The following is an 18,778-nucleotide window of genomic DNA, read 5'->3' as shown; positions in this document are numbered from 1 at the left end:
GGTTAAGTCTATGGAGAGACCCAAGAATCTGCATTTCTAACAAATTCCAGGGTGATGCTGATGCTACTGGCTCAGGGACCACATTCTGGGAACCTCTACTGTAAGGGATCTGTGAGTCTCAAAAGACAATTGCAGAGAGAGACGAAGAGAGGGGAAGAAAGAGAGAAAATTATATAAAAGGTGACACTGGAGGCTGTAGTTATTAAATTAATGAAAATAGAGGGTGAGAGAGAGAAAAAGACGGAGAGGGAGAGAGCGAACAAGCAAGAGTCCACTCTCAAGAGAGAAAGACATGCAGTTCTAGCAAAGGAGGCAGCAGATAAAAGTGAATACAGATACTGTCTTCCATCCTAATGCTTGCCCTTTATCTTGTTGGTTAGGAAAAAGTAAGAAATCATGAGGAGCTTGGGTGGATCAGGTTGTTGAGCCAGGGTCTTGGGATCAAGTCCTGCAGAAGGCTCTCTGCTCAGTAGGAAGTAGGCTTCTCCTTCTCACTCTCCCTCTGTGCTCTCTCAAATGAATAAATAAAATCTTAAAACAAAACGAAATGAAAAAAACTAACAAATCAACAAAGACCTCTCAAATGATAATTAACTTAATTGACATACAAACCGTTTCACACTTAAAAGGCTAGATAGAGGGGCACCTGGGTGGCTCAATGGGTTAAGCCTCTGCCTTCAGGTCATAATCTCAGGGTCCTGGGATCAAGCCCCACATCGAGCCCTCCGCTAAGCAGAGAGCCTCCCTCTACCCCCCTTTCTCCCTGCCTGCCCCTCTGCCTACTTGGGATCTCTCTCTGCCAAATAAATAAAATCTTAAAAAAAAAAAAAAAAGTCTAGATAGATTGTTCCCATTACAAGTTTTAGAAAAACAATATTGCCAGAAACTCGTCAGTCTTTCAATACCCCTAAACGGGACTACTTTCAGGAAAACACTAAAGGGGCACAGAAAGTTAACTAATGAGTTTTTCATATTAAAAAAAAAAAAAAAGGAATGTTCACCAGTAAAACATGGGTGAGAAATGATAATCAACAAACAACTCCAATTACATGCAGAAAATCTACTTAGAAACACTGTGTGTGGAATCTGTCAAACAAGTATTAAATTTTTATTTATATGAAAGTTTTTCCTTTAAAGTTACTGAGCCACATAAAGGGAAAATATTAATTTTATTAGAATTTGAACAAATGTTGCACAAAGAAAACATTTTAACAAAATTGTATGGTGGCACAACAAACAAAAAAGAAAACAGCCAAAGATGTGTAAAAGAAATATAAGGTGGAAAACGGTTAAATATCTCATGATCCAGTGTAGAAACAAGAAGTCTGAACTTAAAAACCAAAGAAGCACGACAATAGAACAAAGTTAATGTTTGTGCTATCCTAACCAGACACATTCTTCAGCAAAACTTTAAAAGGCAGTTATATTTTACAGTATTTGATCTTATTTCTGACTTTTTCAGAAATAGATTATTTATATAATTCAACCTCACAGTTCCAAGTTTAAGCACTGAGAAATAATTATCCTAGTAACTAAAATGACAGGAGAGGCAAAACAATTGATTAGTTTTTAATATGCTATATTTTCAACTGTAATAAGGGCTTGATCCAACAAAAGAAGTCAAAAGCAGATCAGAGTTCCCTTCTATTACCCAAGGAACACCTCTGCCCAATCTGACTGCCATAATATTGTTACCCTAGTTAACAAAAAGCATTCTCAGGGACCAATGTAGGAAGAGAAGACACACTAGAAGTTTGATATTGTATAGCAAGGTAACTTGTCACCATTTCAGACTACCAAATACCAGAAGTTACTTAAAACAAATTATTTAAGTGTTCCCCATCTTTGCGATTTATTTCTAAATAACTGATATATTCATTTTTTGAACTGACCACATCAGGTTAATAATAGTGTAAATCATTTGAAAACTACAATAGAATACTTCAAGAATAGGACTTTGAATATTTTTCTCTTATATCTTGATCTTTACACAAAGATGCAATTCTTACTCTCTTGGTAGAGAAGTCTATGGGAAATAAACCTGGAAATGTTTTAAGGAGATTGTCAACCAAGACAGGTTTCTCAATTTCATGATTGTCATCTAACAAAGATACCAAATTTCACATTCTTAAACATCTTAAAACAATATAGCTGTGATTTTATAGACATAAAAAGGCAAAAATTCTAAATACTTAGGAAAGAAAGCCCTTTGCATTCTAAATATTTGAAATTTATTCACACAATATGCCCAATCTGAACTTTTAAATGAGGTATATTTTCTTCTTTCCAAATATCAAAAACCTTGCAAATATATCATAACATGAACAGTTTCAAATTATAATAAATTCACAGGCTTTTTGTCAGTTTTCACTTTAACCTCTCATAAAACACACTGCTGTAAGTCTTTGGATGTGGTATCTAACAAAAAAGGAAGTTGCCCACGATCACTCTCTGTATGAGAGTTGCAAACACATAAGGTGAAAACACTTTTGTGGGTATTTTTAAAACATGATAAATGCACTACCAAACATTAATCATGATTTAAAATATTACATAAATACATATAAAGATCATCTAGGTATCCACAATCCTATAAGGGGAGCATTAGAAAATAAAAATCTTATAATGATCTTAGGGCAGTTCTTAAGCAATTGAATGTCTTTATCTGAAAAACCTATGCTGAAAAAATTTGCATCTAAGTTTTGCTTTCTGAATGCGCAGGTTATAACCCACAGAAAACATGAGGGACAAATGTTTGGTCAGGATCTTGTTAGTTTAAGAAACAAAAGATTTAAAAACCAAAATATGCACACCATTAAAAATACTAATTCTGGAAATTACGCAGCTAAAAATTAAAATCACCCTGTCCAGCAAGTTCCAAAAATTTCACACATTTCAAACATTAAGGCAACTTGTTTCCAACTAAACAGTACTTTATAAAAATATATGTCACTTCAAAACATTATATACATAGTGGCAATAAATTTAGCTAGTTGTAATCTTTAATACATTAATAAAGTGTCACATATTACAAAGAAATTATACTAGGTGTTTGCATGTATGCACAAGTGGAGTTACAGTTTTTAAAGTACAGGTTTTAAAACTGAGCGAAGTGAACGTCCCTCTTTAGTGAGTTCTCGTGTCACACACATACACGGCAATGGGATTGCTTCCTCTCGTTTCTCTACAATATTGTAACTGCATTTCTTCAAGTGGTCAGCCATGCTTAGGATGTCAGCAAATTTCCATTCATTAACAGAACAAAATGCAGTACTGAATCGCCATACCTAAAAGAAAATTCTACTTCAGATTTAAACAAGTCAATTTATAACAATCAAAATACACTTCTTACTCCAACTGCAAACATTTCTACTGTTTGAGAAATATCCAACATAAAGGTCCAAGCAGTTAGCTACAAAACTGAAAAGGAGTAAATCCATTTGGAGGCAGATCTGTTTATCAAACACTTGCAGGATAATCACTTCTATGACATTATAACTGCAATAAATGCAGTAACCAAAAAGAAAGAAATAAAAAGCAAAACTCAACATTAAAAATGACATCCAACTTGGCTTACTAAGCAGTTTTTTAAAAGATTTAGTCATTTATTTGAGAAGACAAAGAGAGAGAGACAGTATGTGAATAGAGGGAGAGACACAAGCAGACTCCCCAGCTGAGCACACAGATCCCAATATAGATCTCGATTCCAGAACTGAGCCAAAGTGAAACGCTTAACTGACTGAGCCACTAGCTGCTAAGCAATTCTTTAAAAATCATAAACTTGTAGGGATGCCTGGGTAGCTCAATCAGTTAAACATCTGCCTTCGGCTCAGGTCATGATCTCCAGGGTCCTGGGATCAAGCCCTGCATTGGGCTCCCTGTTCAGCATAGACTGTTTCTGCTTCTCCCTTCCCCTTTGTCTCTCCCCCTATTCATGGCCCCCTCACTCCCCCCACCCTTGACCCCCTGGAGCTCACTCTCTCTCAAACAAGTAAAATATTTTTTAAAAAATATACTAATACTATACCAAGGTACCTTATCACTCCACCATTTATAAGTACCAAAAGTACTTAGTAATATTCATGAATACAGGTACTCACTTTATTCAAAATGTTTCTGAAAATTTACATAAAACACTTTTGTAATATCAATCTTATTTAATTCCAAATGCATTTCTAGGCAAAAATTCACCTGCTATTCCTATTCATGTATCTGTTGGTAAAAATATGAGCTACTTCACCTTTTACCCACTCAGCAGCTCCAAGCCTTGAAACAATGTCATCTTATTAGTTCAGCAATGACAGCTGTGGCCCCTTCTCATCTTTACAATTCTAAATATAAAGCTATCTGAACACAGGAAATAAGCATGAATGGAGGACAGACGCAAGTAACAAGTATGAATGGGATAGATCAGGCCTAGGCATCCTAGCTAAGCTCATCAACAAGGAAATGTTAGAGCACACTAAATGCACAGTAAACAGCAGATACGCTAGAAAGTGGCTATGAATTTGAGGAAAGTCCTCAGCACTCAGAGCTTCTCAGGAAAGGAGAGCGAAGCCTTCCCAGGAAGACTAGATGTCTTCCAATTCCGTGGGAACACTTTTACTTTTCAGCGGGCGATAGAAATCACCACTGTTCCACACAAAGGGTACTTACTCCCTATATTCCTTAGGGTTATCCATCAATTACGCCTCCTGTGGAGTTCTGTCTCAGGAGTCCATGAAGGTCTAGAGAGTAGCTACCAACAGATTACAAATATTGCTAGCCTCCTTTACAATCCCCTATACCTATGAAACCATAGGAAGAATGAGGAGTTCTGTTAAGCCTCAGCAGAACACATTCATGAGCGATATCATGGTGACAGACAGCCTCCCAATTTCCACAAGAGTCTGGCGAAACAAACTCAGAAAAAAATGGACGATTCCCATCTCCTGATGCAAGGCTTCTTAGTAATGGGCCAATTTTTCTTTCAGAAGTATTCCTCAGGTACTTACTTAGTGCCCACTATATGGCAGTGCTGTTCTAGGCAGTGGATATTTTGGTTCCCAGAGAGTCTCACTTTTTAATGAACTTACAGTCTAAGGAAACCGGCAATTTATCAGTGAATTACGAACAGCCTGGAGAGTACTCTAGCAGGGGTATACAGAGTAGGGGAAGAGAATGGGGCACCACACGAACCAGAGCTGTACACCTCCCTAAAAGCTTCAGGGTAGGGTTCTAGAAGGCTTTCCTGAAGATCTGTAGAGTGAGCAGGATCTGTAGTGAGAAGATGAAGATCACAAGCTCCAGAGACAGGTTCCCTAGATGTGAATCCATCAATTAGTTGGACAAGTTACTTCATCTCTTTAAACTTTGGTTTCTTCATCCATAATATAGAGACAGTAGATTAAACAGGTAAACAGAAGTACAACGTTTATCAGCACAATGCCCAGCATATTGCAAATGCTCAGATGTAGTTACTATATTAGAGACAGCACATTCAAAGGCCTTAAGGCAAGAAGTCAGAAAGAAAACATCAGGAGACTAAGTACATCAACATAGATGGAATATAAAGGGACAAGAGGAAACTAAGGAGGTTAAGTAAGGACAGGATTATAAAAATTCTTAAAGGTTCATTAGGGAGTCTTTCTCTGTCCCAGTGCAATGAACAAACATTAGTTTTTAAACACTACAGTGTAAGAACTGTATTTAAGAAAATATTTAAAACTCTAGTCCTTATGTAGAGAGTATGTTGGAGAAGGGTCCAGTTAGGAAGAGAAATCCCGTTAGGATCTTGTGGTAATCAAGAGAGAGATGAAGGGGAGAGAGTTAGGTAAATGGCAGTGGAAACAGTAAAGCAAACCTGAGAGGTATGAAGAAGGGAGACTCAAGAGAATATTAAGATTACCTAGATATGAAAATAAAGGGGAAAAAAAAAGAAGTTCACCCTAATTCCCAAATTCCTAGTTTAGGCAATTTGATAGAAAATGCCACTTGCCGACATTTTTTTTAATCAAGCTTTTTCCCAGCTTTTTTTTCTCTTTTTAAGATTTTGTTTATTTGAGAGAGAGACAGAGAAAAATGAGCAGTGGGTAGAGGCAGAGGAGGAGAGACAGAGGGAGAGACTGAGAGAAGCAGACTCCCCGCTGAGCAGGAAGCCTAACATATCTGATGCAGGGCTTACTCCTAGGATCTAGAGATCATGACCTGAGCCACCCAGGCTCCCCACCACTTGCTGAGATAAAGAGGGGCAGAGAGGCATCTGGGTGGCTCAGTCAGTTGACCATCTGATTTTGGCTCTGATTTTGGCTCAGGTCATGATCTCAAGGTGGTGAGACTGAGCTCTACATTGGGCTCCGCACCCAGCCAAATGTCTACATGAGATTCTCTCTCTCCCTCTGCCCCTCTCCACTGTGCATGCAAGCTCTCTAAAATAAAATAAATCAATAAATCTTAAAAGAAAAAATGGGGGCATAAAGATGTGAAGTGGGTTGGACATGCTGAGTTTGATGAAGCTCTGAGATAATCAAGAGCAGATACTTATATTTAATCCTCTGGAGTTCAGGAGAAAGTGGCCAGGATATAGATGTGTAAGTAACCTGTATAAATGACGGCAATTTAAACTTCAAGAGTAGATGAGATTTCCTGCAGAAATAGAATCCCCAGAAAACATTTCACCCCACAGGTCAATACTAGTGGGCAAGGATAAAAATAATACTATGCTTGGAGTATCCCATCCCAAATGAAGAAAGAAACCAAGTCCTCTGTATGTGTATATATACATATACACAGCAAGTATGGAACTTTCTGCCACCAAAATTCCTATTTGGAGAAAAAAAAATCATAAAAGAAATAGATGTTCATTTGTTGGTGAAAGCTTCAGAAAAACACAGAAAATGTAGAATTCTGAAGAACTGGAGCGGTGAGTAAAAGTCAGAAAAAACCTAAGGGTGGTAAGAACAAAGTATTCAGAAATATGAACCTTGTGCAATCAAGGTGAAATTTACCAAATTTTTTCTACTTTATAAAATGCAAAATGTCATATTATAAATGTTCTAATATTAAAAACTCCTGAAATAAAAGATATTTATAGTGCCTTCTAGTTTCTACTAGACAGTGCCTCAAACATAAGGTGGGCAAAAGCAGGGGTGCCTGGCAGCCTCAGTCAGTAGAGCATGCAAATTTTGATCTCAGGGTTGTGAGTTTGAGCCCCATGCTGGGTACAGAGATTATTTATAAATATGACACTACTACTACTACTAATAATAATAATAAGTGCAAAAGTGGATTTTCACAAAAGAAAATGGTGGACCCAAGACTTGCTCCTAGATCTGCCTAAATCTCCAAGCTTCCTAAATCTCAAGCCTCCAATATGCAACACTCTCTTGTACCATTCTAACCTAGACCCCCCACCACAATATCAAATCCAAGTATCCCACTCTTTCCTCACTTCAACCTAGCACATATCCACATCCTCATGGTTTCTAGTCTCCAAATACTCCACTGCTCACTTACCAGTAGCAGCAGTTATAACTTATCTTTCTCCCTGAAATAACTAAGTTCTAAGAAGGTTGCTAGGAATGCAGAGAAACTGCCAATTGTAAGCAGGAGAAAACCTTCTCCTTGCTTCCTCCGTTGTCCTATGATGAAACATCTCAGATGGAGCTCAAACTGGAAGATGGTTAACATGGACTCAAAAGGAACTGTTACAGAAGAACTGAGTATAGAAAAGCAGTATGAAAAAAACAGAAGTGGCTGTGGCCATGTTAGATTAGAACCTAGTATTAGGATGTCTGCAATAAATACATGATTATGACAAACTACTCTAACCCAGTTTTTTATTAATCATTATTTTAAAAAATGTCTGTCAGATTAAAGTGTAAGTTTTAAGGGCGGTCAATTTTGCAACAAGGTCTTAATTTTACTGATTCTACAACATTAAGTGTCTACTATATATCAAATATGGGGGTGATATGGTTAAGATTAAACTAACCTTTTCTTTTATTTGCCATGATGAATTTCCTTCTGGATACTTCCTTTTTCCCCACTGCAGTATGACCATTCCACGAGACTGAAGCAGGCTGCCACACACATCCCTCATTAACCTGGATACACATGAGAGCTGGCATAAACTGAAGCCATCTAGAAAGCCTGCAATATGTTGTAGGACCTCAAAAGGAAGACTACTTATATGGTCACTATGCAATCCCAACACACAGTTTCTAGCAGGCTCTACTAATACTGTAGATACACATGGCTGAACTCCAAATGACCTCAAGTGGCGGTCATGTATAATCTTTGCTCCTTGTGTTGATGGACAAAATCTACGCTGAGAATAGGTACAACCATAATATGCTAAAGGACACCTCTGCTCCATCCAGCCATTGAGTCCAGCATGAATGTCACCATGCACGTTCTTAAAATGTGAAGAAAATTCTTTTCTTCTAAATAACTGTCCACAAACAAATGTAAACATTGAACGCTGCTTGGGTTGGTACCTAGCAACACATTCCAATACTAAATCCAGGCCAAGTGTCTGAAAAGGACTTGGATTTGAAAGCTGTGGGTTGGCATGATCACAAGCTGATGCTGAAGCTATTTCCCCAACCATTGTATTTGTAGCTAATATTGCAGATGGAAGTGAAAAAGTCTGAGTCCCAAAGTCAACGTGATAAACATCAACCATGCGACTATCAGATATACCCCTCCCTCCTGGAGAATCTCCTAGACAAAACAGCAATGCTGCTGTGATTAGGTCTATTCCTTGGAGGCCCATTGGATCTTCTGCAACTTCCAAATCTGATGTATCTACTGCTTTATCTTCTTTTGGTTTAGACCAACATGAGTTAGAAAGAAATTTGAATGAAGGAGGATGACTGAAAGATAAGACATCCACATTCCTCAAGTCCCCTAAGTCTACTTTTCTCCAACACAATGCTCCTTCATCCTCATCATCTGGCATGAGGATATGCTGAACTGTGCCATTAGGCAAAGCACCAGATGGTATTACTTCCTTAAGTTGTGCTGCTACGGAAAGTGAACTGGAAGGTTGTGAAGTGCCATCTGATGACATACATTCTCCATTTGTTAAGTTACTTTGTTTTGAATCACCATGTAATTTCTGATTTTGGTCTATGGCTTGTGTACATATATTTTCCAAAGAAAAGCCATTACAAAGAGCAGAAGTGGCATAAGAACTGTTATTTGAGTCACACAATAAATCACTTGAACCATTTTGTTCAGACTGGACATTCAGACTTGTGTCATTATGGTCAATTCCACCTACTGCTCCTATCTCATCCTCATAAAAATGGTCCTGGTCTTTTAAGTGTCTATTCTGCAAGCTTCCTCTGGGATCTTGCTCTTCACTCATGTCATTTGGGGAAGCACAAAGACTTGTACTCAACATGCCAATGTCTCTTGTGGCAGTATTCAGGATATCTAAAGCAGCGGCCAAACTTCTGGTTGTTTCTACAGTAGCTTGATAAAGTGCACCATAAGATTCTTCATCAACAGACACCAAACCATTAGTATGTGGTATTTCTGGGACACTTGATTTAACTGAGATTTGTTCTCTAGATTCTGATACTTTATCAGTCGCTTTTGACATCATGGTGGCTACTTTGAGAGATTCTAAGAGCATCCTTTGGTCTTGAAGGGCCAAGGCCATATCTAATTGTGCCACTTCATCAACATCTCTGCTTAGATTTTCATACGATTTCCGATCTGCATAACTAACTGGCCATCGGTTCCACTCCATAGTACAGCACACCACACTTGCAGGACACATTTCTAGATGTTCAGCAACTTTATTTCGAGCCATTGTAAATGGACATCCGAAGTCACTATTTAAGCAAGGCACTCGTTCAAATGGACATAAAAGTCGATGTTCATCAGCTTTACAAGAATGGAAAACTGCTCCACACACCAACGGACAACCAATCAAGTCACAGGAAATCCCAGGCTCTGGTCTGATCATACACCGTCTACTGACACAATTCACACAGTGCGAGTGCTGCAGCTCCTCCTCCATAATGGCCAGTCCAGCTCTAGTTGTTGAGATGGGAAAAAGGTAAGAAGTTAGGCAAAAAGTGGTTGATTTTTAAAACGGCTGAATAACAAAAATCAAGTCATAAAGAAATATATGTAAAATAAGCCTACTTAACAAGTTTATTTTACATATAATCAATTCATCTTGAAACAACTTAAGCACTCATTTCAAATAATAATGCAAAAGTTCATTTTTTACATATAATAATATGCCTAAGAGGCTAAATGTTTCAAAATATAATGCTTAAATTCTAGTATACTATGTAGTATATAAATTGATGCTAAATACAAATTAGCATATTTGACTTTTAGATTTCAAAGAATGCTTTAGCTTTTATTTTTAGTTTCAACTAAATGGACTCTGAAGCGCCCGTAGCACACTGACATCATCATATTCCTGAGAGAATGATCTGAGTTTCATGAATATACTTAACTAAAACTATTATAAATTTTCTTTTTATACCCTCTAAATATAGGAATCCATTTAAGATTTCATCTAGTGATCATTCCTTCTACATACACCTTAATACCTTCTACAACGAATCACCATAGTAAGCCTTAATTAAAACATACATGGAATTTACCCAGAAAATCTAAATTCCAGCTCTAGTTCATTGGTTCATAACTATGGATAAATCACTTACTTCTGAGGGCTACACCTTCTGTTTACTCACTCAACACCTATTTATTGTTTAACTACTATCTACCAGGCACTGTGTTTGGTGTGACAATATAAAGATTAGTCAGACATGGTATCTCCTCTGAAGAAGCTACAGCAGGTCAGAGATACAACAGTAAAAATCATGTCTCATTATTATGTGATCAATCTGACAGAAGTAAAATGGTAACACAGAGAAGATAATCATCACTATGGGGAGGAGCTACAGAAGAATTCACAGTAGTCTTCAAAGATGGGAAATCTTAAGCATAGGAGGGAAGAATTAGAAAGGAAGTATTCAGTGCTGAAGTAACAACACATGTAAATGGAAAAAAACAAGTGGCAAAACATGTTCAGGGAACCTCAAGTTTCCTAGTGTTGCTGAATCACAAAGTGAAATGCTAGGTAGCTCTGAGAGATGGGGCTGGATAATAGAAATAAATCAGATCATGAGGACTGTGCTATATACTACTCTTATGAGTTCAGACTTTAAGTAACAGGAATTCACTAAAGATTTGAGCAGAGAAATAGTATCTATAAAATAACAGGAGAGGGGCACCTGGGTGGCTCAGTGGATTAAAGCCTCTGCCTTCAGCTCGGGTCATGGTCGCGGGGTCCTGGGATAGAGCCCCGCGTGGTGCTCTCTGCTCAGCAGGGAGCCTGCTTCCCTTCTTCTCTGCCTACTTGTGATCTCTCTCTCTGTCAGAAAAATAAATAAAATCTTTAAAAAAAAAATAACAGGAGAGATTTACAGATACCTAATGGTCCTTCCTTTTATCAAGAAAAATTTTATACAAAAATAGAGAAAGCATCAGCACAATATACTGATTTAATTATAATTATTAATCCTATTCGATGTATCTTTGTCTAAAATCTTCAACTTCTTTATTGGCTTGTCCCTATGAGCAGTAAAAACTTAAAACTATTTCATCTTTAAAAACCTAAATAATAAAACAATATCTTCCTTTTATTACTACTCTCTTTTCCTAAAATTTCCAAATCTTCAAGCTTCCAGGAAATTAAAAAACAAACAAACAAACAAAAACAACAAATAGGCTTCATGCCTCCCATATACTCTTCAGCCCTCTAATCTGGCTTTCTTGTGACCAACAGTCATTAAAACTGCTCTGAGATCCTTGGTGCTAAATTCAAAGGGCATTTTTTTCCCCAGACTTCATCTTCCTTGGCCATTTACCTCATTATGTTGACTAGGCCCTCCTTTTTGAACTACTTGTCTTTCCTTAGGATGTTACATTTCCCTGGTTTTCTCCCTACCTTTTTTTTTTTTTTTTTACCTTTTTTAATGTTTAAAAAAAATAAAAATAAAAGCATTCACAGCAATGAGCCTACAATATTTATTTTTATTTTTGGCTATTCCTTAATCTTTTCTAATCCTTAATATTTTCTAAAATATTCCTCTTCTCCAGGGATCATGTCATTTCTTGCTCATTCTATTCATTCCCTCTGGGTGCTCTCAATTTCTCAAAAGCGTCAATTACCACCCATATGCTGAAAACTTACCTCTTGCCCAGATCCCTCTCCCAGACTTCAGATCTCTACTGATAAGTCAATTACTTATACGTCTCTACACCTACATGGGACAAGCAATTCATCTTAACACTCCCCAAATTAAATTACACTGTAATGGGTAATAATTTTCTGGGTAAGAAGTAGATTCTTAGCCTATTTTCTTCACTTCAGTGCATAAAAGATTACTAGCTCTCTGACATATTTTTCCATACATGCTATCTGGGTTTCAGGTGGCTAAAGTAAGCTAATTAGTCCCGAAATTGCTATTTTTGTCCAATCCAGGGATGATTTTCCTCAAACAATAACAAAAAAGCCTACCTCATACTGACAGATCTCTACTGATTACGTAGAAAATTTCGGAGTTGATATTATGGCACTTACTGATACTAGGGGGCATGGAGGAGGCAGGGGGAACAGGGCATCATTTAACAAAAAACTGTATTTTTTATTGTTTAAAAAATTACAAACTATGAATTAAATACTTCTGAATGTTTACCCCATACATTTTATAGGTTAAGACAGAACCTGTAAGTTAAACACAGACATGCTAAGAGTCATAACAGAAGAACGACAGACTAATGATGAGAAACATTTGTAAATTAAGCCGATGTTCAAAGAGCAATGTTAGTAAGAATTAAGACAAATTTTACTGAGTGCTTAGATTGTTAAAACAGTGGAAGCTTTCTTATTTTGCAACAAATAGAAGGAGTTCATCTCACATGATGAGGGTTATAAACTTGACTGTTACTAAGAGAGAACCTAAAAATACAAGCAGTTCCAAAGAAGTAACCACTACTCTCATAACTTGCAGGAACACTTTATGTTATGTGCACATCACATGACCATACCAGGCAGAACACATTCAAAAAACACCACTTAACTCAAAACTGTTTAAAACAGCAACTGCTACAAACAAGAAGTTAAATGCAAAACAGTAACAACTTTGAAAGGAAGACACAGAGGCTTCTCAAGCTTCAAAATAGTTCCACACTACTCCCCTTGGAATAAGAAAAATGTTTTAAATAAATAAATAAATAAAAGCATTCACAGCAATGAGCTACAATATTTATTTACTGAAGTAGACTTAGGAAGGAAAAAAGCACACTAATTATGTACCAATCTTCTCCTTACATACACCATTTCACTTAGTGTCCCATAATCCTCTTTAACAACCCCTAGGAAACTGAGGTTCAGACAGGCTTAAGGGACTCCCCTAAGGTCATCTCCCTGTTAAGTGGCAGAGCTGGGACTTCAATCTATATCTGATTGAACATATCAGAAGATATGTTTACTCATAAAAGTTGAAGAAAACAGGCAGCACTTCAGTAACTGGTGATCCAATTTTAAGATGTTATTTGAGGAATGGAGGTTACACAACTTTGCTTGTAGTTCATTCCAACACTTAATCACCCCTGTGGTCAAGAAAGTCTTTTTGGTCCTTTGTAATTACAATAGCACATAACTTTGCTTTGAATGTCAGTATTTAAAACTACTTTTAAAATAACTTGCATTTATAATAGTATAAACTTACAGAACAAGAATATAAATTTAGCAATTCTCAAAACAGCAATATAAAGCAGGAATCAAGTTTAATTCCATTTTACAAGTAAATATATTAAGAAGTAAGTTAAGAAAAAGCACTAGATAATAACCAGACTATTCTGGGGATAGAACCCTCAGCTTCAGAATTTAAAACTTCCAGATCCATCCTTTTTCTAATCAAGATCATTACCAGAGTAAATATTCCTCCATTAGGTAGTTTGCAATTGCACATAAATCCTGTGAAAGGGGTTTATAAACATCATCCCTGATTTATCAGTTGAACAGTGACACAGCAGGCCCATTAGAAAACATGTTGCTAAAATTGAGGCTTCAAGTTCAAGATAAACTTAATTATAGAACTCCTCAATATTAAGTCTTCTTAAACCCTTTTGAAAAAGAATCTTAACATTCCAAATAACATCTTTATAATTCACATTTAAGCTGAATGACTGGGGAAAGTCTCATTAGACTAGAAAACATGTGTAAATGATTAAATGCTTTACAATAGTTTCAATTTTCTCCAATAAAAATTCTTGGCCAACTGATACTCTGTGACAAGCAATCCGTAAAAATAGTATTAAGACATGGCATTTTCTCATACAGTGAAAGGAGGCCATTTGAAGTTATTTTCTATACACAAAAATAATGACTTCAAAAAAACATTTCTTTATTTTTCCAGATTCATTAAAATAATTAAGGAGATAAATAAATGAAGCACTGCAACTTAGCATGATTTTAAAAATGCTAGGTCAAGTCAGCCAAAGCACTCAACACAGCTTGCTGCTATCTGTGCCTCTGTTAGCAAGATACATGAATACACGCAAGCACCCCCTCCCCACAATCGCTGCCTAGGATCCTTAAGTCTCAGTTTAAATGTTACTTTCCACATACCAAAAGCAAGGTATGGATCCCATATTATGCTGTGTGCTCATTACACATTGGATTTTTCCTTGTAATACTAGTCACAACACTAAGTAAATCACTATCCTTTAGTATCAAACCCCACAGGAAAACTGTAAGCTCCATGAAGGAAGCAGGGCCATCTCTTGTCTCATCCATCCATTCTTGTGTTTCCTATATTTCAGACTGTGCCTAATTGGAGCATCACTTATTTTAGAAATATGAATAAATGAAAGAGATATACTACAAGAAACAGCTAAATGGATTCCAAAACAAGGTTTTTTATTTCATCGAAAACTACACACTTCATGAAAAAATACAACCTTACAGACCTAGTATTACACAATCAGACTGAGTCAAAATTACTTTATTGTACCAGCTATAAAGTCAATAATAGTGTTCAAACATTTGCTGAGTACCTAAATCTATATGTTCCAAGCATTATATATAGAGTTAAGATAAATCATCCATGAAAAAAGCAAGTCAAAGGGAAAAGAAGTCAGAGACAGGTAATTTCAACCTTCCATTATTTTAAAATCTTAAAAAATAGTCATAAAAGGCACAGAAGTAAACATTTACCAGTATATTGCTCCACTATTATTTTAACTCCCCAACCAACTCTGCGCTCTAGTTACTGGTTACTTGACTACAGAAGGCATTAGCTTCAAAAAGAAAAGCAGAGGTGAAAGTGTCCACACATGTGCACGTGCCTGAGTAGGTACTGCGCTAAAAAGCTCAAAAAAGGAAGTGGTATCAGCCGACTGCTTGATACTGCAGTTCATATGGTACTAGATGAAACGCAATTGCACTTAAACAATAAAATATTGCTTCAATGTGAGGATGAAATGGACCTATAGACAGACTTGTTCAATTAGTTAACACAAGTAAGTCCATGACTGAAATTTTACATTTAGCAATCAGCTATAAGCTCCTCTAAGCAAGTCTCATCCTTTTTGTATAGTAGGAGGTACTAGTTATAGTAATACAACTAACTGTACAATTAATATTAAATACAAACACCTCCTGGCTGATTTGCTGATCAAGCACAATCAGTTCTAAAGACCATAATAAACCTCAGCTGCACATCTTAACTGGTTTAAAAGGGGCAGGGGGGGGGGGGTGAGGGGTGCGGTGCATCATGGTGACTAGGCAAGATCTAAAATCCACTATCCTTAAACTCCACTCAAAGCACATGCCCTCCTGATGAGTCTAAAATGGCTAAATAGGTTACACTGTATACATTCTTTTTATTAAATTATAGTTCTGACTTTTTATAGAATGATGACCTAATTAAATGGAAAATTCTGTCAAATTTTTCACCCTTCCAGCTATGATATAATCCGAACATATATCTTCTAAGTCTAAATATGGTCATGAGTAACTTATTCCAAAATGAAAGTTCTAACTACTTGCAATGTTCTCCACTAAATAAATGAAATTATGACAGACTTACAAAAGAAATTAAAATAATATAATATTTAATACTCAGACCAGAACCTGTTTGCACTGATTCTCAGATAAAAATAATCCACCCAAATGGTGGTACTCAACTTATTAAAATGGGCAGCAGGGCATTGGGGAATGGGCTTCCAAGGAATCTCAGCTTTGTGACCTTGAGGCAATTAGTCTACTGTGAAAACAACCTAGAACTCTACAAAGGTTGGGTTATATTTTATGTGCGTGTCTAATGGAATACAACGTATTCCTCAGAAAAGGGATGTACTTCATTTTACACAACAGCCACGTTAACATACCCAAAGCTTTATGTAAAATTATTTTTTCTTTCAGGTCATTTAGACTTATAAAGCTTATAAAAAGCAGTTGTATGAGGAAATAACCTATGTTAAAAGTATCCACTCAATAAATAGACAGACAGACATACCCTTTTTGTAAAAGATGAGGTATGCTTTTCTGATTTATCTAACTATCTACACTATAAAAAGCATTAGCCCAATGCCAATCTCACGTATTTCATCAAACTGAATTTGAAATTAAATATTTTATATAGCCTTTTGATTGAGGACTTTGTCAAAGAATTCTACAAATACAATGTCCTTTTAATGATACAATCATAGGAACTTAGTTTAAAGATGTGTCCAAAATCATACAAAAATAGCATAGGGCTTATCCCATTAAAAGTCACATTTCAGTAATATAGTATATCAAACAGTAAACACACAGTAAGCAACACCTATGTGGTGACCTCAAAGTACCTAACTATATACATTACCTCAAAATATTACTGCCCTTAATTAAGTATTTTATTAGGACATTTTGTATTTTTCAGAAGTCTCCAATGCTAGAGATAGCAAAATATTGGGTTGAAATTAAATACCCAGCACACTTAGAATGTATAAAAGTTTGCCTACATCGGAAACTTCAGTTCTCTGATAACCCTCAAAAAACTCCACCCACCTACATTTCCAGAATCACAAAAAAAAAGCTTCTGTCACTGCATTAAGGTACTAGATAAGAACGAAATGGCAACTTAAAAGTTACCAAAACACCACGTTATCGCTAATTAAGCTTCTGGAGTAAGAAACAGTGACTAAGCATATGGAACAGTGATTCCGCATATTGAAAAACCGAACCGTCAGAAAAATCCTAAACGTACATTTTATGCTGTTCTTTTCCCCTTCCTGAGCCGAAAACTGGAGTACTTTCTAAAACCTTAATAAATATGAGCAAATGCAAAATCTGTTTCCATAGCCTGTGTCTCAACACAGTATTGAAATGCAGCGAAAGAAAGAATTTTAAAGTTCCAAACGTTTGGGAAGTTTTATGTTTAAAAGTGTTTCAACAGTTTTAAGTTCATCTACACTGACAGCGGAATGCCCATAAATAGGTTCCTCCTGGATCAGAGTCAACAGAGTAATTACGGAAGAAAAGGTCAATTCCTTCCCAAACATCTTTTATCTGGGACTTGCGACACGGCTCAGCAAGAAAAACAGGAGAGGGGAATGGAGTACAAGAACCATGGTAAACAACCCACTGCTCTGCCAGTCTCTGCCCCGTCTCCCGAAGACACACGCTGAAAACACACTCAAAGGAGAGGACTTTGAATTCAACGTGCACTCTGCGGCCCCCTGCCAAGCAGCGTTCCACGGGACCGGCCACAAATAACTTGGAAATGGCCAGACCCCTCAGATCGAGAAAATCAGGAAGTTTCTCTTTAATAAGGACGGGGGCGAAGACGAAGATCCGCTCACTACCATGAATGGAAAAGTTACTAACTTCACGCATCCCGGGAAGACAGCGGAGGATGCCTCCCAATCGGACTTTTAACCCATCTGTCCCCAACCACCCCCAAGTTCTGAAAAGGCAAAAGGAAACAGAACCCGCGTTTTCAAGGTTCTCAGGGCTTTCCAAGTTTACCTCCCGCTTCAGCCACCACCCCCCACCCCCCCACCCCCGCATACAGACAGACTCGCAGGCCAGGTGACACGGGGGTCGGTCCCCGGCTGTGGGTCGCCATTTGCCGGCCGCCTCCACGGCCAGCCAGGCAGGACGGCGGGCGCGGACGCCCACGCGGCGGACGCCCTCTCCGCGCGCCAGGACGGCCGGCCCGGGACCCGCAGCGCCGCCGCGGACGCCGCTTATGTACTCCGCCCAGGCCCGGCCCGCGGGACCCGCGGCCGCCGCCGCCGCCGCCCCGGCTGCAGGCCTCGCACGGCCCGGCCGCCGCCTCTGTCCCCGGCGCAGCCCGCGCCGCGCCGGCCTCCCCCGCCGGCCTCCCGACACTCACCGCCCCGCGCGGCCGAACCGCGGCCCAGGCCCTGGCTGCCGAGGACGCCGTGCTCGGCTGGTCCGCGCGGTCCCGGCTGCTCGGCGTCCCACACCCCCTTGCGGTCCGCCTCCTACTGGCCTCTCACCGCGCCCGGCCGCCGCCTTTTCTCCTCCTGTCCAGCTCTTCGGCCTCCTCCCCCGGCGGCCGCCCTCCTCGCGCGCCCCGCCCCTCCCCGCCCAGCTCGGCCCCGCCCAGCTCGGCCCGGCTCCGCCCACCGGACCCAGCCAGCCCCGGCGGACACGCGCACGCCGGGCCCGGCGGGGACGCGTACGCTGAGTTGGGCGGGGACGCGCACACCGCCCGCGGATGCTGGAAGAGAAGCGGCAGGGTGG

The 18,778-nt window shown here is 38.6% G+C and overlaps 2 protein-coding genes across 2 annotated transcripts in view; both read right to left on the bottom strand.

Annotated features, from left to right (window-relative positions):
• EPM2A (EPM2A glucan phosphatase, laforin) overlaps positions 1–18,502 on the bottom strand; it is a 162,292-nt gene extending 143,790 nt beyond the window's left edge. Inside the window, exon 1 of the mRNA XM_032339317.1 lies at positions 18,405–18,502. The gene's annotated coding sequence lies outside the window, so the exon portion shown is untranslated. The remainder of the gene's footprint in view (positions 1–18,404) is intronic.
• Positions 1,444–18,512, bottom strand: FBXO30 (F-box protein 30). Its single transcript, XM_032339315.1, has 3 exons — positions 18,405–18,512; positions 7,973–10,028; positions 1,444–3,287 (listed from the first exon to the last, which is right to left on the bottom strand). The coding sequence occupies exons 2-3, from the start codon at positions 10,010–10,012 to the stop codon at positions 3,084–3,086; spliced, it is 2,244 nt and encodes a 747-aa protein (XP_032195206.1). The 5' UTR covers positions 10,013–10,028; positions 18,405–18,512; the 3' UTR covers positions 1,444–3,083.
• Between the last annotated feature and the right edge of the window lie 266 nt (positions 18,513–18,778).

The sequence above is a fragment of the Mustela erminea genome, chromosome 4 (assembly GCF_009829155.1).
Source record: "Mustela erminea isolate mMusErm1 chromosome 4, mMusErm1.Pri, whole genome shotgun sequence".
In the NCBI taxonomy this organism is placed as follows: domain Eukaryota; kingdom Metazoa; phylum Chordata; class Mammalia; order Carnivora; family Mustelidae; genus Mustela; species Mustela erminea.
This window is presented reverse-complemented; position numbering and strand designations above follow the sequence as displayed.

Coding starts and splice junctions, on each gene's coding strand:
- FBXO30 (XM_032339315.1), bottom strand. CDS start 10,012: ATGGAGGAGGAGCTGCAGCACTCGCACTGTGTGAATTGTGTCAGTAGA. Junction 3,288..7,972: donor CATGGCAAATAAAAGAAAAG/GTTAGTTTAATC, acceptor ATTTTCTTTTAG/GTATGGCGATTCAGTACTGC.